We start from the raw sequence: 27388 nt of genomic DNA, 5'->3' as shown, positions 1-27388 counted from the left end.
TTGGAACCTGCCCGGCTGCCCCCTTGATTTCCCTGGGCAAGCAGCGCCACGGCGAGGGGCGAGCTGCCCATAGCCTTCCCTTCCACCCTCTGCGCTTTGTGGGCCTCCAGGCAGAGGAGTGAGCAGAGAGAGCCCCGCTGGGACCGGGACGGTGCTGAGACTACAGGGTCCCAGGCTCTGAGCCAGCGCTGCCCTCCGCGGTCCCCCCTCCTGACCCGCCCACCGACTACGTCAGGGGAAGGACCCGTCACTTACGCCAACGCCCCCTTCCCGGCGGGATGGCGCGCGGGAGAGGGAAGATGGCGGGCGGCAGCCCGGGAGCGTCTCTTGCTGCATCGCCCGGAGGAGCCGCGGAGGCTCGCGAAAAGGCCTTGGAGGAGGCGGTGAACCGGTGGGCCATCCTCTTCTACGCCCACCGGGCCCTTCAGGCTTTCCGGGCCGGTCGCAGCCAGGACTTTCGCCAGCTGCGCGACGTCATATACGGTGAGGAGACCAGTTTGTTTTACGAAAGGGGCATTTGGGGAACATTCTCGCTGGGTTAAATAACTGTAAAGGTATTTCCTGCTAAGGAACGTGAGTGTAAATAACTAATAATAATAATTTTATTAGTTATACGCCGCCCATCTGGCTGGGTTTCCTCAGCCACTCTGGGCGGCTCACAGCACATATCAGAACATACTAAAACATCAAGCATTAAAATATGTCACGTAATTGCCCTGGTTCCACTTATGTCATTGTTACTTATTTACATTCATATATTACATTTAATAGTCATTAGGTGCTTTCATTTAAGAAATAATGAACCTAAAGCAACTTAAAATATAATACAGTCTGTGTCCCTGGAACGTTTGTCATTTGCCTTTAGACATTAAGGGAAATAATAATATTTTTTTATTTATACCCCGCCCTTCCCAGTTCAGAAAACCGGGCTCAGGGTGGCTAACAAATTTAAAACAATTGTGATACAACAAAAAAACAGCATAAAATACAGTATAAAAGTGTAAATAACAATAAATTCAAAGTTCTAAAATCAATTTGGGGAGAAATTCATCCAATAATGATTTTTAAAGAAAATGCACAAAGTACAACTAACCAACAGCACAGAACCCAGAAGGAAGGTCTGAAAACAGCCAGCTGTGATTCTCAGGAAGATGGTTAGGATACATACATCCCCCCTTAAATGAATACTTCCTAAAGCCCATCACAGATGGTCAGGAGAAGGGTTAGGATCCCCCCCAGGCCGTCTTTAGCCCCCTAAGTACCTGAAAACTTCAGAGCCTTCATGAAATCTATTTCAAATTGGAGAATGTTGATGTGTGTATTAAGAGATTGAGTTTAATGAGTTTTTGGTGTGGCTTGTAGTTGAGTGTGATGGTTTCCAGACGCCAACCATTAGGAATGGCCTAGCACCTTTGGAGTGTTTTAATGTTTCAATATTTTAATGTTGTATTTTAATTTTGTTTTTAAGTTGTAATCATTCAACTTGTTTTTATTATTGCTTGTTAGCCGCCCTGAGCCCAGCCTTGGCTAGGGAGGGCAGGGTATAAATAAAAATTATTATTATTATTTATTATTATTATAAATAAAATCTGTACATACTGCATTTCTGCCCCACAAAACTGGAGCTCCAGCAAGATCTCTCACCACAAAGATTAAGACACTAAAAAAAAAGTGTGTGTTTGTGTATATATAGATACTAAAGGATATTGTAGATCACACACAAAAAAAACAAGCAAATGCAAAGTGATTCCTGGGCCAAAGGGCATGTTGGAATGAAGCTATCTGCCTGTATATGGCCAGGGATACAATATATGGGACAGGGCTTTGGTGCCTTACCCAAGCCTCGTTACACCTGGTTTGCTGAACTATCTGATTTTGCTTGGTGGCTGTTTTGACTGTCTTGTTCTTCTCCAGCTGTGCTTGCAAGGCCCCTAGTGCTAGAGAAACGCATTGGCATTCAGCTGCGGATTATCCAGCTTCTGTCTAGGATTGAAGAAGATTGGACCATTGATACCAAGACCAAGTTAACACCTCTTGAATATGCCCTTGTTCTTTTGGATAAGATGAAGAATGAATTGGACATAGGCATTGATATAATAGAAGAAATAAGAAATAAAATAAAGGAAGCAGTAAGTGTTAGCATTTCCTCTTCTGTAGGCACTGATTACTGTTTCTCAGCCTAGTTAGTATGAGGACAGCTGTCTTGAGTTTCAAAATGCAGTATATTTAGGAAAGGGTTTAATTAAGGTGCTAATTCAATGCCAGGATTAACTCTTGCCTATTTTTCTCCATGCTTAAATTGGACTTTTAAATAAGTTCACAAAAATTAATAGAAGCAAGGAGGCACGATTCCTATATGTTGGGATGAAATGAAAGAGAAATGTCTCCTCAGAAGTGCCTGGGTTTATTGGAACTCAGCATGTTTTGAAGACTTGTTTCCTTCGGGGGCAATCCAGGAAAAGCTGGCTTCTGGACTCTCCCGAGGCATACATTATTTCAATGTTGTTAGCCTACAGACTTTTAAGTAACTTGCCTTACTTGATTTTTTAAATTCTTTAATAAGTGGTCTAATATTACACAATGAAAACACACTGGGTTGAAAATGTGAAGCAGATCTAGAAAATTTCCAGAGGGATATCTCTCGAACAGTATCTTCTTAGATTAGGAACAGTCTCCCAAAGTCTTCCTTGCAAACCATTATTTTGTCTTCTCCAGGCTGTTATAATCTGTCTAAAAAACAAAGAATATGAACAAGCCAGCAGGATCTTGAGGAAACACATGTCAAAGGACCCAAGTTCCCAGGTGAGCTTTCAGCAGGTATGAGTTCATGTCGCTGCTGTTGTTGTTGAAATGTGCCTCTTATAGGGTCGTTTCACTGCAAAGCAGAGTCATGGTTTGTCCTTCCCACATTCTCCAATTCAGTGAGTGTCTTAAATACTTGAGAGTTTATTGTCCCCCTTATGCAATGAGAAAAAATGCATGCACAAGCAGCCCATGTTGCTACAGATTGTGGTCCACATCTCTAGTCATCATTACTTTCATGCATTTTTTACATTACCTAGATTGCTCTGGTGGTTTGGCTTGTTTTGTTTAAACTTCTAATGACTGCAAAAATTGCTTTTATCTCTGCCCTGTGCTGCAATTTGCTTGCAGTTACTGAAAAACATTTCCCCTTGCATAGAAAATGAGGTCAATGTTCCAGAGCATCATCCGAGAAAAAAACTTCGCTCATCCAGCCATCTGGAACTTCTCCTATAAAGCTTTCCAGCAAAGAATACTTCTGTATTTAGAAAGCTGCTTGAGTGACTCTGAGCCCTTTCTCTTAGAGGTAAGCAAGGGTGTGGAGTGCTGCTTGATTGAGATGTGGGGTGTTGTAGTGGGAGTATAGCTTAGTAGTCAAACATCTACTTTGCATGCAGAAGGTCCCAAGGTCAATCCCTGGCATCTCTAGGTAGGACTGGGAATGTCCCCTGCTTGAAACCCTGGAGAGCAGCTGTCACTCAATATGTGGTGATAGGAAACTATATGAACCATTGGTCTGGCTTGGCAAAAGGCAGCTTGCTTTCTTCATATATTTCTGTGTGTTGCTGGAGCACTTCAATATCACCTACATTGCCACAGCAGAACTCTTGCCGTCTAAACACTGTGATAAAAAAGGTACATTCAGCACCTGAGGCTTAAGACAGAAGCCTCCCTGGCCAAACTATTATGTGTTTGGGAAATATACCCCACAGCAGAACAGCACAGGGCTCCAATGTCACATTTGACATATATCAAGCTTGTAACCTGACAATGTTTTGGACTAGCAATTCCCAACAGCTCCAGCATCGTGAGGCCCTACAATTAGGGGATTTGTAGGTAAAGCATCTTCAGGGCACCAGCTTGGGCATGGCTGCTGTATATAACTAGAAAAAAGAAAATAAAGTTGAGAAGTGTTCTCTAGTAACTGTGTTCACATTCTCTGTTTAAGATGGCAAAAAGGGATTTGGATGATCAGATAGAGACCAGGCTCAATCCTTTGGAAATGGCCAGCAAAGAGGAAATGGTGAAAGAAACCTCAGAGGTGGCGGCAGCAGATAATCCTGAATCTGTGGGAAGATCTGATGAGACTTTGGAAGAGCCCCGGCCTGAGACAGGGCCTAGAAATACAGTGGAAGAACAGCCAAAGTCTCTGGAGGGAGGCCGTGAGACAGTTGCAAAGCCTTTGATGGAGGCAAAGCGAGCTGTTTTGGAGCTTGCTAAAGTGGTTGATGAGTGCCAGGCAGCTTCAAAGCCAGAAGAAGAAACCAGTGGAGCTGCAGAGCCTGCTGTGGTTGCTGTTGCCACTGTCTCAGCAGTTTCCAGTGACTCTGACAGGTTAGCAGCCTATGGCCTCTTACAGTTTTGACTCCCTTTGCCATGCTGGGCAGCTGTTTTGTCATACAACTTCTGGCTCTCAGCACTCAGACTCAAATTGCACCTGCTGCCAGGGGAGCAAGGTCTTGGGGGTGAGGTCAGCAACATAAATTGGCAAAACTTGTGGAGCAACCTTCTGATGTTTCTTTATTTTGCAGATGCTCGCCTAAGAGGATGGGCTCGTATGGGTTTTCTACTCTGAGGGATGCTTTCAAGATCCTGTCCAATTCCCCAGATGCAGATGAAGAGTTTTCAAAACTGGACAAGTTGGACTGGACTTTCCCCAAGCCATGTTTGGCTTCTGATTTCCACGCAGCCAAGTGCCAAATGGAGAAGAACCGTGCTGCGTCCAGGCTGCACCCCAGTGAACGCTCAGTGTCCATAAGCACATTGGTTATGGGGTCAGAGAGCTGGAACCCCCCAACTTCCTGCCGAGTTCCATCCAAGAGGCCTGTGGCAACTTTGGTTGTCCGGCCTGCACAGCCCCAAAAATCCACCCAGCCTGATGATACCTCCCGATATCCCAGGTAAGAGGCTATGACTGCTGTGGGGTCTGCTGGGGATCTGGCACAGCATGAGGCATTTGGTGCAACTTTCACCTTTGCAAGGAATCCATTAGAAGGCCTTAGGCCTCAGTCCAGAAGCTCCAAGGAAGGCAAAGGTGGTTTGCAGTGGTAGGGTTGCATCGCTGTGCATCTTCTCCCCCAGCTAGTAGAAGCAGATTGCGAGAGAATCTGGTTCACATACCTTGTCTTAATTTTTATTACTCAAATTGCAAAGATAGCAGAATTGACAATACGGTCTCTGGCCCCATTAAAGATTGCTAAACAAATTTATTGTGACAGAAACACCTGTGCCGGACTCTGCTTTGTCAGATGCCTGGAATGTTAGCTTCAGTTGCCAGACAGAAGGTAGAAATGTTATTTCTCTCCCCCCTCCCTCCTTCCGTCTGTACCAAGGATAAGGGTTTGTGTTTCTGCCGCCAGCTATTTGCTCATATTTAAGCTGCCATAGGTCTCTGCAGTGGTGTGTTTGCTGTGAGAAATTAACCTCGCTCCTTTTCTGATACTTAACCCAGCATCTCCATAATCCTGGTTGTGTGCGACATTAATTGATGCAGCTCAGTCCCGTCTCATCTCCTTGTGGGGTAGGTCTTTCCTTACTTGTGTTTCTCTGTTCCATTCAGATTAGCAAAGAGGAGACTAATTTGTTTAAATCGGGATGAAGAAAAGGAGGTCTGGAGTGATGAGGATGAACTTTTTGGTAAGCAGCTAGTATCCTGTATATAGTAAGCAGAGGGATTTGGGGGCACAGCTCTTGGATCAGAAAAGTAAAATATTTGGACTACCTACTCCCAAGTGCACAGCAGCAGCACTGACAAAATTACTGCCTTTTGCCTCAGACTGGCTTCTTGTTCTGCATGATGCTCAATTGTAGCTCCATGCACTCTTCTAATTAAAGCAGCTGTGCAGTTTTGATGGCTTCTCACATTGCATTACCCAGTGACATCGCAATGACATGGGGAAAAACATTGCCAGCATGGCAAGCAAAGAGAACGGTTAACTGCGGTCCTTCAGGAGGCTTGCTTAGGCAATGCCCAGACTAGCTAAAAGCAAAACTCTCAAAACCTGCTAAACATCTTGCAAAACAAAGTAATAAATTTTGTGAACCGTGCTAGAATGAGATGGCAACTGTGAGTGAACATGGATGACTGTTTGCCACATAGTTTAGGGTTGCCATATCTTGAAGAGCAAAAAGAGGACAGCCTGAGCCAGGGAAGGAAGTGCACCTACATTCTTCTTTTCCCAGCTTGGGCTGGCGGCAGCAGTGGTGTGTAGAGTTGGCCAAGCAATAAATGAATAAATAACCCCTCCCTACAATCCCGGACATTTCCTTTAAAATGTAAAAATTCCCCTGGGTGGGCCTGTCCAAAAGAGGACATGTCTGGGATGCCCTGGATGTATGGCAACCCTAACATAGTTCCATCAGTAGTAGACTGTACACATCATGCCAAGGGCTGGGTGGAATTTGACCACTACCCTGGATTTCTGATGAGGTGCAGTAGTGGTAAAACCTCCCAACTGCTGAGCCAGTAGCAATAACCAGCTTACCGAGTGGTTCCATGCATCCCATAAAGTTTGTAAATGAATTTGTGTTTCAGAATCGAAGGAAGAAGGCAGCAGCAGCATCAACACTTCCCTCTTTGGTTCGAAAAAGAAGGTAACCAAGCCTACACCCAGTCTGGAGCTGAGCACTCCAGTGGGGAGAAATAGGCCTGCCTTGACAAGACCCCTCTAAATGGAGGCCAGTTGATGAGGACCCCCTCTCCCAAATGAAATAACTGTCGAAATCCCCATTAATGGGAACATAGGAAGCTGCCATATGCTGAATCCTGGTCCATCTAGCTCAGTATTGTCTGTGCTACAGGGTTTCAGGCCAGGTGTCTCTTTCGTGGCTCTACCTGGAGTTGTCACAGGTTTGAAGCTGGGATCTTCTGCATGTTCAACCACTGGACTAAGGGGCCTCTCCTAATTAATTAATTAAATAAATAATCAAGGGTCTTAGATACCCAGGGGATTCAAAGAAGCCTGGGCAATCTCAGCACATTATATCTGCTATCTTTGATGGCCTCTTCAACCACACTTTAAGGAGGCAGAATTTTATTTTTATTACCCACATATTGCAGAAGGAGGACTATGTGTGCCACCAAGTTGGGTTTAATGTCTTGAAATATGGGCTGGATATTTGCCTGCTGTGAGTTACTGGGCTACATCCCATGTCAGTGGCAATCCTCTGTTAGCAACAGCCATGGAACCATCTCCAGAGGGTGGGGTATCTGTCATTCTGTCATGGGGACAAGGGGCAAGTCTTGCAGCACTTGATGGTTGCTCATGAGAGCCTATGCCCTCTTCTTTCTAGATCTGGACTTCAGAGGAGTCTCAGTGGATTAAGGAAGGCGTGAAGAAGTTTGGGGAAGGGAGGTGGAAAGCCATTTCCCAGGCATTCCCCTTTAAGAACCGCACTCCTGTGGCGATCAAGGACCGATGGCGGACGATGAAGAATCTGGGGCTCTTGTGAACCTGGGGGCAAGTGCCTGAGCTCCAACGCTATGTGGACACAGGGTGGGCCAGAGGTACTTTTGCAGTGTATTGCATTGGACCAGCAGGCTGATGGCCACAATCTCTTAGCATCACTGGAGGCTTCTCCCTCTGCTTTCTGACATAGGCTCTCCCCCTCCCTCCATTTTGTTTCCTTTTATTTTTCAATATTGAAAATAACAGATTCAACCTTGTGTAAACAATTGCTATGGAAAGTGCACATTTTACAGTATAAAAAATGTCATTTCAATTTTGTATTTTCTTATAAATGTTATTTTTCACTGTAGGTCTGCTGTGATATTAATAAACTGGTATTATGCCATAATCATCTGGAGTACAAATGCTATAAATAAGGTTAAAGTAAAAAGACAGTAGAATAAAATATATTCTATCCACAAACAGGATGACATCATATTACAGTCTCACGATAGGCAAACATTCTTATTTACTTGTGGAATCAAGTTACTTCAATTAGTATTAATAACATACTATATAAAATCCCACCACACTGCTCCAAAATCCATAGGTTGTGCCTCAACTTGAATTAATTGAAAACTAAATGTAATTTTTGCTGAAATTGCAGTGTTGTACATGTTTTTAAACCACAAAATATTTCCAGTGTTGGAAAATAGACCGCCTTGCTACAGTTGGTAAAGTGATGAGTTCTTTAGATAGTACATTTTTATTTGTACCTTGGAACATTGTTAAAATAAAAAGCTACGGAGTGAATTCAGTTGTTTCCTTTATTAGTGCTGTTAGTTCTATGTGATCCAGGGACCAAACAACTTGTATTCAAAAACAAGTCCACCAAAAATGTATATTTGTCCCCTTAGTGTCACATCCATGCCAACATAAGGGGCTTATAGTTGATGTGATGTTGGGATGGAGTCCTATACCATCTGTGGAAGATTTTGAGTGAAAGTTCTTTAATATTTGCAGACACTCACTTAAAGGGTTTCTTCATGCACACGCCTTTCTAAATTGAGTCTTCCATTGTTACTTTTACATCATATTCCCATCTTTATTTTAGGCTAGACAAGTCCCCAAATTAGTTCTGTATTAAGTAACCATAAAATTTTGATACTACTTCCTTGCCTCCATTACCTAGTGGCAACCTTTGTCCCTCTCCAGATTGCAATTGCTGAGGAGTCCATGTTATTAATTCTTAGAGTAGCTGAATTATTTGAGTAGAGTTTAGCTATTGCTGTAATAAGGTGATTGCCTTGTTGGCATGTCCACAAAATGTTAAGAGATAACACCATTCCAAACCACCAAAGGCTTTGTAAATTACTAAGAAACATAAATCCAAGAAGAACAGTCTTATGGGATCCAAGATATGCCCAAGAGGTATGTTTTGTCTGTATGGATTAAATTCCTAATTATTAGATTTAAATGTGCAACTAAAATTGAGAAGAAGATAATCTGGTCCTGATTCAATAAGGTAATTGGCCTGTATGAGCACACCTGTGCTTTATCTCTGCCTGGCTTTAGAAGGACAGTTATTCTGGATCAGTGCCTATGTATCAGCGCCTGATTGCTCTTGCCAGATGGATAAAGTTGACAAATATAAAGTGTGAGTAGGTCTCTGTATTTCTTTAAAAAATGTGTTGCCAAGCCCATCGGGTCAAGGGCTCATACGCAGTATTTGTTTTTTTTAATAGCTTGATCAATTTCTTCTGCAGAATGTTGTTGTGCTTTCTTTATGAAAGGTTTGATAACACATCTTCTCACTTAATTTTTTTCAGGTAAAGGGTTATTTGGGTTATATAGCACTTTATAAAACTCTATAAACATATTGCTAATCTGATTTTAGTCATGGGTGAAAGTTCCATATTTAAAGTAATTATTTAAATAAATTGCTTACCTTTCAGAGCCCTGGCTAGCATTTGGAATGTTTATTACCATGTTCATATAACTTTTGACTCACAACGAGCATGGATTTGCCTATTCTCTCCATATATAACACTTCTAATTCTGATCTTTTGTGTTCCAATTTTTTAGGATTTCATTAGAACCTGTTTCAAAGTGCGTTTTCCCCCCAACTTCTGTATTTCATGTTCCTTTAACAGGCGCTGCTTCCATGATAATTAAAAGGAATCTCCATCATGCTATTTGGTTTGGCACTAGCATTCCAGGCGTTCTGGGGCAGGACAAAGGTGTTGCTAGTTGTTCTCCTATTGGGGCAGATTGTTCCTGTCACCACTGCTTTTCCTGTTCCTTTTTTTAGCTGGTGGTACTGTTTGAACTTCAAATGTGTTGGAGGACATGCTGGCTTCTGTGAGTCCAAGAAGCGGTTGATGGTGTAGCGTGGATAGAACCAGACACAAGTGCAAAATGGGTTGTGGCTGTGCTTTCCCTCTGCCTCACCACCAAAACTACACAGATCTTGAAAGTGGTTAGCTTTTTTCCCCATGAGCAGATTTTATCCCAGAGGGGCCCTCCTCTCTTATCTCAGCTGCTGGGAAAACTTCCTCCTGCGATACACACTTTGTCCTTCAAGCACCAGCTGGTACAAGCAAGCAGAGTTTGTGCTTTGGGAGAACTTTTGAGTAACAAGGAGACAAGAAAGATTTGCGCTGAAGTGGGTGGAATGGAATGCAGCCACACTCTGGGCAAAGAAAAGGGCAAACTAGTTAGGGCAGTTTTCCCCAAGAAAGGGCTTTAATAGGAAAGAGATACTATTTAAATCAAACTACAGTCTTGGGACTTAAAATGCAGTATGTGTGAGTTGCAGTAATGAAAGTGTGATCTGCTTACCCTCTAGTATAGCAGATTTGTTTGCTCTGTGCTTTTTGCTGTTGGGTAACCTGCCTTCGTCTGAGACAGAATAGATATGACCATTTCCTGTTGCCTTTTAGCATAAAGGCATCAGAAGAGCCCTGCAGCAGCTGAATAATCTGGTCAAATAGGGGCCCATCTAGTCCAGCACCTGGTTTTCAAAGCGGCCAGCCAAATGCCCCAACAGGAAACCTGCAGCAAAGAATACCAGTGTGGTGGTTGAATTAGCCAGAATGTCAGGCTATGAGGGACTGGTTCCAGCCAGTTTCAAAGCATTGAGCAGGAAAACTCCCTGGGTCAGCCTGGTCCAGGCAGCCTCTCAACCTCACAGGGTGGTGGTTATTAAAAAGATGGTGTTGGAGGAACCAGGTATGCCACCTGGAGATCTTAGGAGGAAAGGTGAGGAATCAATGTTCTGTCTGCCCCTCGGCTGCCTCACCTGTACAGGGCCTAGTGCTCTGCTGCTCAACTGCTGCAAGAGGCTTGTGCTTGAAGGAACACTTTACCACTGCCTCCCCTAGCCTCCAGATCTCTTGGACTACAGGTTACATCAGCACAACCATCTGAGACTAGGGCTGATGGGAATTGCAGTCCAAGAAGTCTGGCAAGCAGCAGGTAGGGGGAGGAACTGCTTGCCACTGAGCTCACTCCGCGTGTCCTTAAAGCATTGACTGCTTCCTTGAGGAATGAAGAGTTGATTCAGCAGCAAGCTGCACAAACACAGGGCATGAGGGTGGAGTTAATGATTACCAGCTGCCAGCATGCTGGACTCCAGCTCTGGCACTTGCCTCCAGCCAAGCTCAGCTACCTTCCCTGTGACAAGATGCTTGCAGTGTTACCTGTGGCTGCAATGGTGGGCTTGTTCGTGGGGGGGCTGGAACTTGCCCAAGCCCGCAAGTCTGAACCTCTGAGTAGTTCCAGCGACCAGCCTCTTTTCCGTGGGGCGGACCAGTACAACTTTGGCATTGTCATCCCTGCAGGCAGCATAGAGTGCTTCTGGCAATTTGCCCATCAGAGCGGCTTTTTCTACTTTAGCTATCAGGTGGGTGCCGGTGGAGGGGGTGCTGCGCAAAATCCAAGGGTTGTGCTGTGGTCAAGGGGGGACAGTAATGAGCAGCCAGATTCTCTAGTAGCAGCAGAACCAGGGAAAGGGGTTTAGCTTGGGGAAGAGCATCTGCTTTGCATATAGGTCTCAGCTTCCACCCCTGACATTTTGAGGGAGGGCTGAAAAAATTTCCCTGGCTGAAGCCCTGGAGAGCCACTGTCCATCAAACTGAGAGAATAACAAACTAGTTTGGACCTATGATCCAATTTAGCATAAGGCAAGTTCCTATGTTTGTAACCAGCATCCCCCAGAATGCAAACTGGGAATCTTGCATTATCTTATTGGTTGTCATGGACCCCTAAAGTATCAATAGTCAAGCCAGATTCTTTCATTGCACCTTAAAGAACTTGGTCAGGTTTAACTATCTTGCCCAGTTGAGAATAGCTAGCCCTAGCCTGCATGATGGAAGGGCTGAGGGGCATTGTAATCCAAAACATATGGAAAGTACAAGGGTTACATGGACGGGGAAGGCTGGTGGCATTGCTGAGTGTGCTTTTTAGATTCTAGATTTTCCAGAAGTGCCATTTATCCATAAAGATGATTTAGTGACTTCCTGAAAGGAACCTTCTCTCACTCTTGGGTTTGCCAATGCTGAGGTCTCTGCCAAAGACCTCCCTTTAGGTGCCAACTATAAAACTGGAGCCTTCCTGCTTCTTAAACTCTTTACAGTGGTACCTCGGGTTACAAACGCTTCAGGTTACAGACTCCACTAACCCAGAAGTAGTACCTCAAGTTAAGAACTTTACTTCAGGATGAGAACAGAAATTGTGTGGAGGCAGCGGGAGGCCCCATTAGCTAAAGTGGTACCTTAGGTTAAGAACAGTTTCAGGTTGAGAACGGACCTCTGGAACGAATTACGTTCTTAACCCGAGGTACCACTGTATTTCTAAACTGCCTTGACAATACAGCCTCAATGGTGGGTCAGCACAAGCACCTTGGCAGTCTCCTGTCATGGCACTAGGCCTCAAGCCAGAAACTTTCAGCTCCATTTTCCTCTTGGTAAACTGGATTGCTCTGAAGGTGAACAAGACCATTGACCATGCTGTAAATCCAGTCATGATGCAGGAGCTGGAGGCAGGAGGGTGATTCAGCTGGCACCGTGACTGGTTGATTCTAGTTGAAATTGGAAGAATATTTTTGTTTCTTAGCAAGGGTCTAGAACAAAAATGTGGGGTTATTGCATGGGCCGGTTTCCAAGGAAACAGCTCAGCTTCCTCCAGACACAGTTCATGGGGAGGCATCCGACCCTGAAAGTGGAATGGTAAGGCACTAGCATATATTTGCCACCCACCAAGGCAGGGATTAAGGGCTACCAGCAAGAAGTGGGTTGACTGGTGGTGGCAGGTCATCTTGCTAGTATTTGCCCACTCCTACACTAAGTGCACTAGAAACTTTGTAGACCACTGCAATTCCTGTCTCATCATCTGCCTGCAGAGATTTGTGAAGACACATATTCAGCATGTAACCTGTTGCTTTGAAAGTCCAATGACTAAACTGTTTTGTCTGACTCTCTTGTGCATACTCTCTCATGAAATTGCTGCTTTTGCAAGACCTCTCCTTACCGTGTGTGTACCAGCAGCATAACTGATAGGTACATCGTGCCTTCCAATATGGAAATGGCAGCTCCCATTTGCCTTCTGTAGCTGAATACTTGCACAGATCAGCTCTTGCATCTAAGAAACCAAAAACAAGAAAGTGGCAGGTAATATGGTTATAGCATTACCAATGCCATCCCATTTCTTGTCCTGTCCTGTCCTGTCCTGTCCTATCCCTATCCTATCTTGGTTTCAGGTGCAGTGGTCTTCAGGTCTTGGACATGACCAACACATCCTGGCAACTGCAAATGACCCCAATGGGCTCCACCTTGGCACCTCCCAGGATACACGGGGACAGATCAACTTCCAAACCAAGGAAACAGGTGCCTCCCTCTCTGTACACACAGCCATATCAAGAGTGCTTTCTAGACTCCCAGAACTGGCTCAGGTGCAGCCTCCAAGCAAAATAGGTGATCCTGAACATGCAGTGAGCACGTCCCCCATTGCGGACTCTCCTCCCATAAAGCCACCTTGAACTGGGTGCTCAAAGGCTGGGTTCTGAAATAGAAAACCTGTTTAGTTATAACCTCACAGGAGGAAAAACCTCTGGGCCCATGACTCAGCAGGAGAGCAAAAGATCTGAAGACCCAAGATTCAATTCCAACTATGTCTAGGCAAGTTTAGACAATGCTGAACTAGGTGATCCAATGGTCTTATTTGGTGTAAGGCAGCTTTTTATATTCTGTGAGACACACCTACCACCTTCCCCAAAGATATGAGGCTAGTAACTATGAATGATGTTCAGAAAGCACTCTAGGAATGACAGGCGCTCTCTCTCTCTCCTGACCGCTTTCTATTCCCCCAAAAGCAAGTTGAAAGCAGATTGGTTAGATGAGCACAAGCATAATCTCCCATGCTGCCTGCCACCCCATCTCTTACTCCTCCATTTATGTTTTCTTTTTAGAGGGATGGACAACAACCAGGGAATCCCAGAAAAACTTTGGCTCTAATCACATTATTGTATACGAGGGCTAAGCAAGCTATCTTTAAATGACACGGCTACCCCTTTTAAATTGTAGGCTATCTTCTCAAGAAAGGGGCATGTTCAGTCTCTCTTACAGACTTGAATTCAAATTGCATTACTCACACCCAACACCAGAAGGCCTTAAATGCTGCTAGTTCACCTGGCCCAAGTTTAACTCTTTCTTGCAGGCTTCTATCAGCTCTGTCTGAGCAATCGGTACAACCACTTTGGCTCCGTGCAGGTCTACCTCAACTTTGGGGTCTTCTATGAGGGCTTTGATCTACAAACTCCACAAGAAGCTGAGAGGAAAAGACTTAACGACACACTGGATGCAATTGAGGTAACTTATTAAAGAACTAAAAATAAATAAGGTAGCAGTGATAAAGCTGGGAGCTATTTGAAACCTCCAGGGCTGGGGGGAAATGGGACAGATATGATCTCCTTCATGCTTGATGCAGCCTGGATATTTTATTTATTTTTTACCCACCTGAGTCTGGCAGCTGTTAGGAAGAAGGACAGGCATCCTTTCCTTTCAGGCTGTGAAGGAAAGAGCCCCCCATGGTTGGCCAGACAGCTGGTTGCCAGGAGCAGCAATCTGTAGCCTAAGTGAAGTATCTTTTCAAAGCCACAGCAGGGCCAAGGACAGATATCTGGGACTGAAGAGCTTTCCCTGCTCCACTCTTTTGTTAACAGGAGAGCACCAAAAAACTGCTGAATGGCATCTTCCATATGTGGCGCTACTACAGTTTTAGTCGGATGAAGAGCACCTCAGACTACTTCCTTCTGGAGTCCAATTACAACTACGTGAACTGGTGGTCAGCGGCCCAGAGCCTGGCCATTGTTCTCTCTGGTGTCCTGCAACTCTACTTCCTCAAGCGCCTCTTCACCACACAGCCCACCACAGCCACCAACAAGCCACGGTGCTGAGGCTGCTTCAGAAGGCTATTTATGCCAGGCTGAAAAGCCAAATTGCTCTCTCCTTGCCACCCTCTTAACACCCAACTGACTAAATACCTGCAAGCAGCCAAGGAGAGCAAGGGCGCGTCCACCTGTTGGTGCGGCTTCCTTTCTGGTGGGGGGAGGGGTGTTGGCTGAAAAATCCAAGTATTCTTCCAGAGGAGCCACAGGGGGGTTGGTTGACTTGAAATGAAAACTGCCCCAAGTTAAAATAAAATGACTCAAAATGCGGGAGTCCTGCTGCAACCACAGCATAGGTATGTGAGATTTTTACATTGAGCAAGAGGTACATGAAGGGCATAGTTAGTAAATGGGGGTGCGCATGCAGACACACAAACCAAACACAAGATTCCTTCCTCTTCCTTTAGAGGCAGCCAGCTTGGAAGCAAAGGCAGCTGCAGCAGGGAAGGTGGGAGGAAAAGAGAACATCTAGCTTTTGGTTCTCCATGGCTTTGTGAAACACCTCTGGTTCCCCAGCCCCAAAGCCCAGGGCAAAATAAAAGAGGCTGTAATGTAACCAGTTCCCTGAACATCAGATGAATCAAGACAATGAAAGGAGAAAAATGAAATAGCTTTACTGTGTCAGAATTGTAGCTGTGTCCCTAGAAATGCCAGGCCTGCAGCTACATCCCAAAGTTTTGTGACTCATCTACAGTCTCCCTGTGGCCATCAGGAGGTAGGTAGATATTTTGCTGGCAGTTTAACAACCTACACAGTTGCGCCATCCACAGTCTGCATGAAAAGGGGCACAGGCTGGTTGAAAGCCTGCAGCTTCTATCTGAGGAGGGTGGGAAAGTCAGTCTTTGGGGCTTTCTGCCCTGCCATTTATGTCAGTGTCTCTTCATGCCGTATGTATTCTCCAATATCCGCTTGGTGAAAAACCACGATCGCCATGGGGTCCACTTTCCGGCACTCCTGGGTGGACTTGGCTGCCACTCCAAAGCCCTAAGAAGGTCAATTGGAACAAGGAAGGCATTAAGACCTTGGAGGGGCATTGTCTTAACTTCAAATTCACTCAGGTCCAACCATCCAACCCACCCACCCACCTACCCACTAAGTGTCACTCACCAGGGGGACGTCAGCCATGGAATATACCACCACACCCTGGTACTGGGCAGTGCTCTCTGTGATGCGCCCCAAGCCAGACTTCAGTATGTGGTTCCCATAAAGGAAGGACTGCTCTGCCCCAGGCTTCACCCACACTTTGTACTGCATGAGGAAAAAAATGAGAGATATCCTCTTTGAGTTACAATAAATGTACCACTACACAGGTTCCCTTTCTTGTCCTCCTTAGATTAGCACAAGGAAAAAAAATACCCTCCTTCCCAATAAACAGCTAGCAGGTCCCCACCCCACACAGCACTACAGGTGTTTTGACATTTTTGGTAGGCTAGGTAAAGATAAAGGGACCCCTGACTGTTAGGTCCAATTGCAGACGACTCTGGGGTTGCAGTACTCATCTCGCTTTATTGGCCAAGGGAGCCGGCGTACAGCTTCCGAGTCATGTGGTCAGCATGTCTAAGCCACTTCTGGCGAAACCAGAGCAGCGCATGGAAACGCCATTTACCTTCCCACCAGAGCGGTACCTATTTTGGTAGGATAGTGCCCCTCAAATAAATGGTCCTCTGTGCCATCTTTACCTTGGCGTAGGGAGCAAGGTAATCGAGGGCAGTGATGTGGAGTCGGAACTTCTGGCTCTTGGTGAACTTTCCAAAGCAGGTGCCGAGAGACACCAGATTCTCCCGGGGGATGTTTGTAGCAAGCTTCAGAATCTTCTCACTAAGAAACAGAAAGCAAAGACTTATCATTAGGACTCTGTGTCTCCAGATTCAGAAGCTCCAAAGTCATCATAAGAGCATCACTGAAACATGCTGTGGCCTGAGACACACTCCAAGTACCTGCACCCATAGGGGAGATGGGAAGCTTTAAAGTACCTAAACCAAATAAGGGATACTGATGATGGAAAAGGCAGGTTTGGGGATTTAATCCAAGCAACCCTAAAACAAGCAAGACCTCATAGCCACTCCTCGTCCCCAAATACAATGTGTTGCACTTGCACTGGAAGTGATAAAATGTGCCAAAAGCTGGATCAGACAAGACGGGAGCTCAGAGTTAAATTATGAGACCAAGTCCCTCCTCTCTGTCCTTCATTTGCATATGAAAGACTGTCCATGAGTACAGCTTCCCTTAGTTCAGTTCTGCTCCTTTTACATCTTTTGCTCTTCTGCTGCTAAAAACACAAGATCTCTTTCCCAGCACCTTGCAGCTCTGTAGTGAGAACAAGCAGCATCTTACAAAAGAAAACAGGCACTTTCCCCCATAGATGCCTCTACTCTTCTCCCCAGCCACAGAGACGTGGGTACATTCTGGAAGAGGAAGAAAGCCTTACACATGTTCAAAGATCCATCCTTTTATTTTTACTTAATGTGTGTTATGGATGAAGGTGTTAACATTAATAACATGCCCCAGGGTGTATTTAGGGCCTCCTCACCTGAGGTAATAGACTCGGTCCTTGTGCAGGCGGAAGCAGTAGGCACCATCTGGCCGGTCAACCAGGAGCTGGATGTTCTCACCAATACTTAAAAAGGTTGGAACAAAGAGACACACTATCAGCCAGTCCCCACAAAACATGAGAACAGCCCTCTTATGCTAGATTTGACCAAATGCCCAATTAGTTCAGCCTCCTCCTCCTGGCAAAAGCAAGTCAAATGCCTGCAGGGAGCCAGCAAGCAGGGGTGGAGAACAGCAGCCATTTCTAAGACATACTGCCTCTGTATATGAAGACTTCAATTTTAAACTATTGTCCTGACTTCCCTATAACCCCTGTAATTATTTTTCTGCATTAAACACGACCCATCTAGTTCTCCTGCTGTTGTCTCCCAGCTAGTGGTATTCCGTGGCAAGAAGATTAAGAAGAGCTATTCCACACTGGTACAGTCTGTCTGAGAAGGTGGGTGCCCCCTTCCGCACAGCAGAGCATTGGTTGCTGCCTGCCTATAATGTTGTGAGTCTCTACATCCATTGGGGTGGGCTAGAGGACCTTTGCGGTATCTTCCACCGCTATGGTTCAATGACGCTTCCATTTTACTTTCTGGGCCAACAGCAAGAGACAGACTTCCCCTCCTTCACTGATTTCTCTAATTCCCTCTGGAAGTCCATTGGGTGGGGATCCGAATATCTTGTGTCAGTGAGTTCCATGGGTTAATCATAAAGCCTAATGAACCCAGAGAACACAAGTGCCGCCACCGCCACCCCGCTTACTATTTGGATAGTTTCTCGAAGAGCGCGCGCGTTTCTTCCTCCGTGAGGGGCCGCATCGCACCTCCCGAGACAGACGCCGGAGACCCGCGTGGTTCCAATTCAGGGAAGCCTCGGATCAAAGACGCGAAGCGGAAGTTACAACATCAAACTAATAGGCTCCCCTCTCTAGGCTGACACCCAGAAAAATGTCTATGGTCATAATAGAGTGCAAGTGTCGGAGCGTCGTTGCGTGACCTCCCGGTCACGTCATACGAACACAGAGGCTTCAGGCAGAGCGGCACCCGGATCTGCCACGGAGGACTAGCCTCCGGTTGCCATAGCGATCACTTCCTGGTCCACGTCGAGGAAGGCCCGATGGCGGCCCCAGAGCCTTCGGCGGACCTAGAGGAAGCGAGCTTGCTGGCATGGCTGTTCCGCGGGGCGACCTCGCCGCTGCCTCCTCCCCTGGCGGCGGGGGACGCAGAGCTGGCGGCCTACCTGTCGGCTCTGGCGGGGCTGGGCCTGGAGGCCTTGCGGAGGGAACCCGGCCGGTTGGCGGAGGAACGAGCGCAGCTCGGGGCGCAGACGCGGGCCTTGGCCTTCGCCCACTATAAGACCTTCATCCGCTCCGCCGAATGCACCGCTGAGACGCGTCGCGGCTTCGGTGGCATCGAGCAGGGCCTCGACCGCCTCTTGGGCCGCCTCCCACCCTTCGCCGAGGCCTGCCGGTGAGCAGGAGGAGTTGGAGGCCAAGGCTGCCGCCACACTCCTTTTGGGGGCAGGAATAATCCTGGGGCGCCCCACCGTTAACTTATGGAACTCACTGCCATTGGAATGGGTGGGTTAGGGGGGGCTTCCCCCTTTGCTTTTCCTGGCCTAACCTGCTTTCTTCTTTTGCTCCTGCCTCCAGGAACTTCATGCAGGAGGCTGAACAGATTGCTCAGAACCGCCGTATGAACAGCCTGACTCTGAACCTCCACACAGAGATCCTGGAAGTGCTGGAGATCCCCCAGCTGATGGACACCTGCGTCCGCAACAGTTACTACGAGGAGGCCCTGGAGCTGGTGTCCTATGTCCGCCGCCTGGAGAAGAAGCATGCCACCATCCCTGTCATCCAGGTGCAGACATGTTCTGAGCCTGGCAGGTGCCAGAGCTGCCTTAAGCCATACGGTGATAGTAGGTCCCAACTATTTGCTACTAGAGTTTCAGGACCTGAGCAAAAGCTTAGCGAAGAAAGGCATCTCCAACCTTTTGCATTTGTTTTCTCTGCCATGGCTCACAGAGGCAGAGGTGGTGTGGCTTCTGTGCTGGTTTCCTAAGTTTGATCCAGGTGATACCCAAGGCCCAGATCATGAGCTGTCATGTTCTGTTTGTAGAAGCCAGAATATTTCTGGATCTGAGGCTTCTTCTCTTGTTGCCTTTTTTCTTGACTAAGTGCTTATGTTGCTTATTGCAGCCAGGGTTTGTGCATGTGCTGTAGGGATCTGTTTCTTTGACTTTCAACAAGAGCAGGATACAAGCCACTGATCTCTTTAAGTGCAATCTGTAAAGCAGGGATAGATAGAAGGTAGACCACACCCCATCACTGACTAACGACTCTTGGCTAATGTCTAATTTGCTAGTTGCAGGGATTCTTGTACAGAAAGCTGAGATGAGGCAGGTCCTGTTCTGATCCAATAAAGCCCTTCTTCCATCTGCAAAGAAGAATGCATTGTTAAGGTCACAACACTTTATTAATTTACCATGTTTATATCCCACTCTTCCTCCTAAAGGAACTCAGGATGACAGCAAGTTATGCCTCTTTAAAAGTTCCCAAAAGTACACATCATTATAAAATGCAGTTACCTCATACCAGGTTTGACTGTGCACTAAGCCCAGTATTGTCTACTCTGGCAGCCAGAGTGTATCTACTATATCAAGCAGGTAAATCTGCCACTGACCTGTAGACCCTCTCCATAAGTGATCACATGGATGATCCATAAGGACTGTAGTGAAAATAAAATAGTTTGTGCAGTATTGAGATCAGCATGGTTTGGGAACCATGAGTAACAGAAGTTGATTTTGTCTCTCTTCTCCTTCCCAGGGCATAGTGGCAGAGGTGCGCCAGTCCACACAGCTCATGCTTACGCAGCTGATCCAGCAGCTTCGCACCAACATTCAGCTGCCAGCCTGCTTGCGCATCATTGGCTACCTTCGCTGCATGGATGTCTTCACTGAGGCTGAGCTACGAATTACTTTCCTGCAGGCACGGGACATCTGGCTACGTTCTATCCTTGCTGCTGTTCCTGGTGACGACCCCTATGTACATATTACCAAGACCATTGAGGCCTGCCGCGTGCACCTCTTTGACATTGTCACGCAGTACCGTGCCATTTTTGCTGACGAGGACCCGCTGGTGCCTCCCCCTGGGCAGGACACCCTCAATGAAAGTGCCATCTTCCATGGGTGGGTCCTGCAGAAGGTCTCCCAGTTCCTGCTGGTGCTTGAGCGTGACTTGCAGCGTGGTGTGGGCAGCCGCCTGGACTCCCTGCTGGGCCAGTGCATGTACTTTGGCCTCTCGTTCAGCCGTGTTGGAGCGGACTTCCGGGGCCTGCTCATTCCCATATTTCAGCGGGTGGCACTGGTCACCTTCAAGAGAGCCATGCAGGAAGCTGTGAACAAATTCCAGGAGGAGATGAACTCCTACACGCTAATCTCTGTGCCGACTGCCTTGGGTAGCAGCAGCAGCACCATCCCTGTAGCAATGGCTCCTTCTGCCCAGCCAGGCACCCTGCAGCCCCCCATGGTGCTGCTAGATTTCCCACCACTCGCCTGCTTCCTCAACAACATCCTGGTAGCCTTCAACGACCTGCGCCTCTGCTGCCCTGTGGCTCTTGCCCCAGACGTGGCGGCTACCCTGGAGGATGCACTTGGCCAGGTGGGGCTCTCTGTTGCTCATGTGCACCAAGAGGCTGGATTAAAAATGCTTCAGATGTCTAGGTGACAGGACAGAAATTTGCTAGCAGCAGAGTTTTAGCTGCTTGCAGCCTTATCTTTAGTCATACTCCTTGGAGTTTCCTAGCCCTTTTCAGCAACTTGGCAGGTCATGTTTGTGAGTTTATGCTTGTTCCCTCTCATGTTGCTGCTGTCTGTTTGTTCAGGGATGAGCCTCTGCCTTATTTCAAGAAGCCCTTTGCAAGCAACCAATTCAGGCATCTGACAACAGCAATCAGTCCCTGCTTTGGGTGGGCTGGGAGAGAGAGAGAGAGAGAGAGAGAGAGAGAGAGAGAGAGAGAGGAAGGAAGGAGAAAGTGGTTGACCTCGCCTGTTTTTGCTACTGAACTTGCTCACCACTAGCTCTAACCACCCATTGTCAGCAAATGGCCCCTGCTGGATTGCCTGCCAGGAGACTGTGGCACTTGAGAGATCAAAGGTTCTCAGTCCCTGCTCTATAAGGTAGTATGTGACATCTTTTCACTCAGCCTCTGGGTGTGTCTCAGACTGATTAAAGGTAAAGGTAAAGGTACCCCTGCCCGTATGGGCCAGTCTTGCCAGACTCTGGGGTTGTGCGCCCATCTCACTCAAGAGGCCAGGGGCCAGCGCTGTCCGAAGACACTTCCGGGTCACGTGGCCAGCGTGACATCGCTGCTCTGGCGAGCCAGAGCTGCACACGGAAACGCCGTTTACCTTCCCGCTAGGAAGCGGTCCCTATTTATCTACTTGCACCCGAGGGTGCTTTCGAACTGCTAGGTTGGCAGGCGCTGGGACCGAGCAACGGGAGCGCACCCCGCCGCGGGGATTCGAACCGCCGACCTTTCGATCGGCAAGCCCTAGGCGCTGAGGCTTTTACCCACAGCGCCACCCGCGTTCCAGTGCTCAGACTGATTAGCTGGGCTTTTATTTTGACCATTTGATGAGGCTAGCATGCTGAGTAGTACTGCAGTCCCTTCCTTCCATTTGGACACCAAACCAAGAAATTCTAGCTTCTCTTTTTCTCTTTGCAGGTGACAAAGGTCATTTTGGTTTTCCACCGGGCAGAGGCTGTGGCCTTCAGCAGCCGAGAGCAAGAGCTGTTCATTCACTTCTGCATGGCATTTCTGGAAGACTTGGTGCCCTACCTCAACCGTTGTCTGCAGCTCCTCTTTCCCCCAGCACAAATTGCACAGACTTTGGGTATGGCTGCTTGAACTCTTTTGGTGGGGAAGGAGCTTGCAGCTGAGCCCTGGCCTGTGGTGGATGAGTGGCTTCTGCTTGTGACTTTGTGAACAGCACATTTGTGGGGTGGGGTTGCTTGGTGGTGGTCCTTGTAGGCTTTCAAGTCATTGAAATCTGTTCTCAACAGCTCAGGCTACTGCCAGGGGAAGGGAGAGAGAGAGAAGAGAATTGGCAGTAGTACAAGGAATGTTCTCTAGCTTAGGGTTGATGTAAGATTTTAACTTCTCATTTTAACATATTTTCTTTTTTTACTGCTAGGTGTTCCCCCAACACAGCTGCACAAATATGGCAGTCTTGGCTGTGTGGATGAGCAGCTGATTCAGGAGCTCCTGGCCTCAGTCCTGCCGGAGAAAGAGACTGTCTATCCCTTGTCTGAGGAGAAAAGGCTGACTGAAGAAAGCCTAGCACCTCCTCCATTGGACTTGAAACTCCCTGATGCCATGCAGGAAGCAGATCCCAGTGCCCCAGTCCCTGTTCTGGAAGCAGAGGAGAGCAGTGCAGCTTCTGGTGATGCCTTGCTGCTGAGTGCTCCTCTAGAATAGTTTTCACTGGATTTTGCCTGTTTTCCGGGGTTCCATGATACTTGAACCTGACTGAGGAGAGACTCATTCCTGCCATGCGCAGGCACAGCTCTTGGGTTTGGGTTCTACTTCAGCACTTCAAGGACAGACTGAGTTGAGCTTTCATTGCTCTGGTGGGAAGGAAGTTGGGTGTGGACACTGGGAGGAAGGAATTTTGGTGAAGGTGGATCAGGGTTTGAATAAACTTGATTGCTTGTTTGGTTCTCTGTGTTGTACCTCACTATACTGTACTGTGAAGAGAGTGGGCCCCTGAATCTTCTCTCCCGAGGCTAGTCGCTTTAGGTATCAGTCAGTACCAGTTTTTTCTGGGCCCCATTCACCAAAAACACTCGTGTGTCATCCTTATCTTCCTCTCCTCTGGAATTGCCTGATGCCTTAAGCTGCAGAATAAAATGTGTATCTGCCAGTTTTCTCTTGATGTCTCAGACTAGGTATGAATTTCTTCTTTGGAAAGTCCAACTTGCTGAGTGCGGGAATCCCACTGTTCTACCAACTGCTTTAGGTTGTAGCTGTCCCTTCAGAAGAGGATAATTACTTTAGTTGGTGCTACAGGAAGAGGAAACCTGCTAGCCAAGACCAAGATCATCTGCAGTTGGAAGTCCAAGAAATGAGGTTTAAATAATAATAATAATTTTATTTATACACTGTCCATCTGGCTGGATTTCCCCAGCCACTCTGGACAGCTTGTAGCATATATAAAACATAGTAAAACATCAAACATTAAAAACTTCCCGATACAGGGCTGCTTTCAGATGTCTTCTAAAAGTTCTGTAGTTCTTTATCTCCTTGACATTTAAAGGGAGGGCATTCCACAGGTAGGAGAAGAGTTTAGATCCTAGTTTCTCTGAGCTTTAGTAGATGTGAAATAAACAAATTTAAAACAACAGCTCCATCACCAGGGCAAGTTAAAATGGCCCAGGACAGCAAGTGAGTGAGATTTTGAATGCTTCAAAATTCTCATTTTTTGGCGGGGTGGAGTGGATTTTAAGCAAAGTGGACAGGAGGCAGGGAGAGAAGGGTAGACTGTGTCTAGGAGTCCTAAAAAGGTAGCAGGTAAGTGTGAGGGAGTCTTAATTGGATTAAGTCTCTGCACAGAAAAGGCTAGAACAATTTTTGTCTAGATTGGTTGGAAGGATTTCCCCCCCTAGCAGGTAGTTGAGGGGTGCATCTGTGGAAATGCAGCAAATATTCAGGGTTAAAACTTGCTGGTGTTAACTTTAGCAGCAGGGCTGAGGTGAAGCAGATGAGCCTGAGGCAGCTGCACCAATGATATGATGGGGAAATCTGTCACTTCAAGAGGGATCTTATTCTCCCCTTTGCTACACAACCGCATCCTCTTATGGAAGAAGCTGACCTAAAGCGTCTGCAAGGACCCCGCCTGCCACGGAGTGGTGCCGTTCTTTGTTTTGAGAACTACATTTCCCAGCATCCACGGGCACTTCCGGTTTCCTCTCTCCGCGTGGTTTGTCAAGACAGGAAGTTGGGCGTCCTCATTGAAACTTGAGACTTGGAGTCAGGTAGGGCTGAGGTCCTGGTTGCGGGTGGGGGACCCACATTTTGAAACCCTCCTCGATGTTAAAATAAATTAGAACGAGCCTCCCTGCAGGTAGAAGCCCAGCAGCAGAGTTCTGGCCTTTTGCTGGTCAAGAGTGCATTGGGAGAGCCGAGTTCAAGTCCTCCGCTCATTCCTATGATGCTCACCGGATGACCTTGGACCCTTCATTCTCCCGCAGCATATCCCTACCTCACCGGGTTATTGGGAGAATTAAAATATCGGTGGGAAGGAACCATGTGAGCTGCTTGGAGGGAAATAAATAGATGATGATAATATATACAAGAGAGGTATCCAAAATTTAATTGGAAGGGGTACAGAACATTCCGCCTCCTAATTTTGCTGCTGCAAATGTTAGATTTGCTGCTGCAAATCTTAGAATCTTTCTGTATTTCTTTTGCAGAGAAGCCCGCTTTTTCCATCTCTGCAGAGTCACAGGAAAATGCCATACGGAGTAGAAAGATCCTTTGTCCATCTAGCTCAGTACGGGCTATGCTGATGGGCAGTGGCTCTCCAGGGTTTCCTATCGGGTCTCTGTGTGTCTCTTCCAGCCCTTACTTGGAGACACTGCTGGGTATTGAACTTGGGACCATACAAAAGCCAAGCGGATGCTCTGCCCAAGCGCCAGCCTCCAGCCCTTCCCCTCCCAGTGATCTTAGCTAGGCCACCCTTTGACTCTAGAATCTTTCCAGCAGTAACCCTTGGGAGTGCTTGAACCTGTTGTCTTTGCATTGTTTTTATTTTCTCATCTTATATTTATTTGTTCTTTGGACAGATGGCTTTGTGGCTGAAGCACAATTATGGCAGTTTGTAGGCTAAGACCTGGCTTGGCCTGGATGCTGGACAGCCTTCTTTGGAACAGAGCTTTCCTGGCACCTTTACCATGCAGACGTTGCAGCCACACTTGTTCCTCTCTGGCAGAGAAGCAGCGCACCTATTGGCAATATCTGCGGCGCAAAGTCTTGAAACCTCCCACCCCACCCTACAGCCACGTCTGCCAGGTGGGGGACCCCATTCTGCGCTCCCTGGCTGCCCCCGTGGAGCCCTCACAGATTGCCAGTAGTGAGGTGCAGACCCTCATCCGTACTCTGGTTCGCGTGATGAGGAAAGAACAATGTGTGGGTCTCAGTGCTCCCCAAGTGGGCGTGCCACTCCAAATCTTTGTGGCAGAGTTCCCTGAGAGGCTCTTTCATGAGCACACCCCCAGCATGCGCCAGGCTTGCCAGATGGCCCCCTTCCCCCTGCATGTGGTAGTGAATCCATCCATGAGGGTGCTGGACTCCCAACTGGTCTCTTTCCCCGAGGGCTGTAAAAGCATCAGTGGATTCTCTGCTTGCGTCGCCAGATACCAAGCTGTGGCAGTTTCCGGTGAGCTGGCAATGTTATTCCTTGTAGCTTTAACACACTTGGATGAGGTGTGAGTTTTGGAGCTGGTATATGTGTGTGGCGAGCCTCAGGTGTTCAAACTTGGCTCTCTGTTGATCTTACAAGGTGTCATTAATTCAAAGGGGAATCTACATTATGCATTCCAATTGTGGGAATGTAGCTAAGTACAAACTCATGGCACAAGCACCAAACAACTTTTCCCCACACTGCCTGTGAAAATGTGCATGTTTTTATGCCAAAGCCTTTCATCAGTAGCACACTCACATGTTGCTCTTCTGTTATTTGGTGTGACTGTGAACAGGTGTAGCAAGCGACAATTTATGTATGAAAAATGGAATGGGGAAGAGTGGGTGGGTGGAACATCAGGGGCATCACTTTCTCCTGCTTACTTATGCTGTCCTGCTCTGGAATCTTTCATAAGTCTCACATTTCTAATTTTTGACAGGACTGAGGGGCACAGCTGGTTTCAATAAGTGCCAGCAAAAAGCAAGGACAGATAGATATTCTCTGGGTGCAGGGAGCCTGCACTGGGCCAACAGCTTGGGGAAAGTTCAGTCAGGTATACATGTTCCTTCAAGGGGAGTGAGTCATTAAGGCATGACAGGACCCCAGAGCTGCATTTCTCACTGGAGTTCCTCTTTTTCCTTTCCCCAGGTCTGAATGAAGTCGGGGAGCAGTTTAGCTGGCCGGCAAGTGGCTGGGCAGCCCGCATCATCCAGCATGAGATGGACCATCTGCAGGGTGTGTTGTATATTGACAAGATGGACAGCAGGACTTTTGTGAATCTGCAGTGGGAACAGCTAAATGAATGAAGCAGGACTGGGCCCTGGGGGGCAGGGAGAGAAAGGCCACTTTTTCTCTGTCTGCTGTTCCCAAGTATGTCCAAACCAGCGAAAGGGGCAATAGAAAGAGAAGGTGGACACTTCCAAGGTGAGGGGGTTCAATGATGTTTTTACTGCTTGACATCTTTACTTTCCCTATTTGTGGCATGAGGAGAGGAAGCTGGGCACGTAAGGTGGGCATAAGCATGCCCTTCCCCCACCCCACATGGTGCTGCAGGAGTGGTTTTTTTGGGGGGGGGGGAATACTAAGAAAGCAGAAGCTGTTAAAGGGTCGCAATTCAGTATCTTTCAAATACTGCATGGCACTCTCTTGGCCAGTGCACTGTACAGTAGCTTAAAGGAAAATGGCTTTGTCCAATTTCAGCCAGTGGAAGCTCCAAACAGAGCCCCTCCAAACCAACCCTAAACAACTTGATCATCTACTAATGGGGCCTCTCTCCAGCCCCTCATTTTGGGGGGGGGGAAATTCAAGAAGAAAAAGCAAGGCTGATCCTGTGAGATGGCCTTCTCCAACTTCTACCTTGACTAGTGAAGTAGGCCAACATGCGGGAAGGTGGGCAAACACTTGTTAAAAGCAACAGACACCAACTAAAACTTCATAGCAATTCACAATAAAAATGCATTGACCACTTCTTCACCTGTAATGCCTCACCATGTTTTACTTCACAACATAATACGCAACTGTATTTTAGTAATGTTTT

At 47.1% G+C, this 27388-nt stretch overlaps 4 protein-coding genes and 1 long non-coding RNA gene across 7 annotated transcripts in view; 4 read left to right on the top strand and 1 right to left on the bottom strand.

Moving 5' to 3' along the window:
* Window positions 1–27388, top strand: part of LOC310850607 — a 168967-nt gene that overhangs the window by 7813 nt on the left and 133766 nt on the right. The window lies entirely within an intron of this gene.
* On the top strand, window positions 234–8222 carry TERF2 (telomeric repeat binding factor 2). Its single transcript, XM_083752154.1, has 9 exons — window positions 234–483; window positions 1915–2129; window positions 2716–2802; window positions 3182–3328; window positions 3971–4356; window positions 4554–4922; window positions 5582–5658; window positions 6557–6615; window positions 7315–8222. Exons 1-9 carry the CDS (start codon window positions 279–281, stop codon window positions 7471–7473), a joined length of 1704 nt encoding a protein of 567 aa, XP_083608280.1. The 5' UTR covers window positions 234–278; the 3' UTR covers window positions 7474–8222.
* Window positions 10965–15143, top strand: TMED6 (transmembrane p24 trafficking protein 6). The gene is made up of 4 exons (XM_083752165.1): window positions 10965–11313; window positions 13168–13294; window positions 14124–14275; window positions 14629–15143. Exons 1-4 carry the CDS (start codon window positions 10999–11001, stop codon window positions 14860–14862), a joined length of 828 nt encoding a protein of 275 aa, XP_083608291.1. The 5' UTR covers window positions 10965–10998; the 3' UTR covers window positions 14863–15143.
* On the bottom strand, window positions 15445–18298 carry NIP7 (nucleolar pre-rRNA processing protein NIP7). 2 transcript variants are annotated; one of them, XR_014567382.1, is made up of 6 exons: window positions 18154–18298; window positions 17384–17470; window positions 16533–16671; window positions 15961–16101; window positions 15598–15837; window positions 15445–15536 (listed from the first exon to the last, which is right to left on the bottom strand). XR_014567382.1 is itself a non-coding variant. In XM_083752162.1 (5 exons), the coding sequence occupies exons 1-5, from the start codon at window positions 18207–18209 to the stop codon at window positions 15718–15720; spliced, it is 543 nt and encodes a 180-aa protein (XP_083608288.1). In that variant the 5' UTR covers window positions 18210–18298; the 3' UTR covers window positions 15445–15717. The 2 variants fall into 2 exon arrangements, 1 of the variants encoding a protein (XP_083608288.1); XM_083752162.1 differs by having other exon boundaries at window positions 15445–15837.
* COG8 (component of oligomeric golgi complex 8) lies at window positions 18305–26792 on the top strand. 2 transcript variants are annotated; one of them, XM_083752147.1, is made up of 5 exons: window positions 18305–18860; window positions 19043–19250; window positions 20216–21049; window positions 22116–22284; window positions 22585–23110. In XM_083752147.1, exons 1-5 carry the CDS (start codon window positions 18508–18510, stop codon window positions 22866–22868), a joined length of 1848 nt encoding a protein of 615 aa, XP_083608273.1. In that variant the 5' UTR covers window positions 18305–18507; the 3' UTR covers window positions 22869–23110. The 2 variants fall into 2 exon arrangements, with proteins under 2 accessions (XP_083608273.1, XP_083608274.1); XM_083752148.1 differs by lacking the exon at window positions 22585–23110 and adding an exon at window positions 26500–26792 and having other exon boundaries at window positions 18467–18860.

The sequence above is a fragment of the Podarcis gaigeae genome (genome assembly GCF_964106915.1).
Source record: "Podarcis gaigeae genome assembly, chromosome: 8".
Classification (NCBI taxonomy): domain Eukaryota; kingdom Metazoa; phylum Chordata; class Lepidosauria; order Squamata; family Lacertidae; genus Podarcis; species Podarcis gaigeae.
This window is presented reverse-complemented; position numbering and strand designations above follow the sequence as displayed.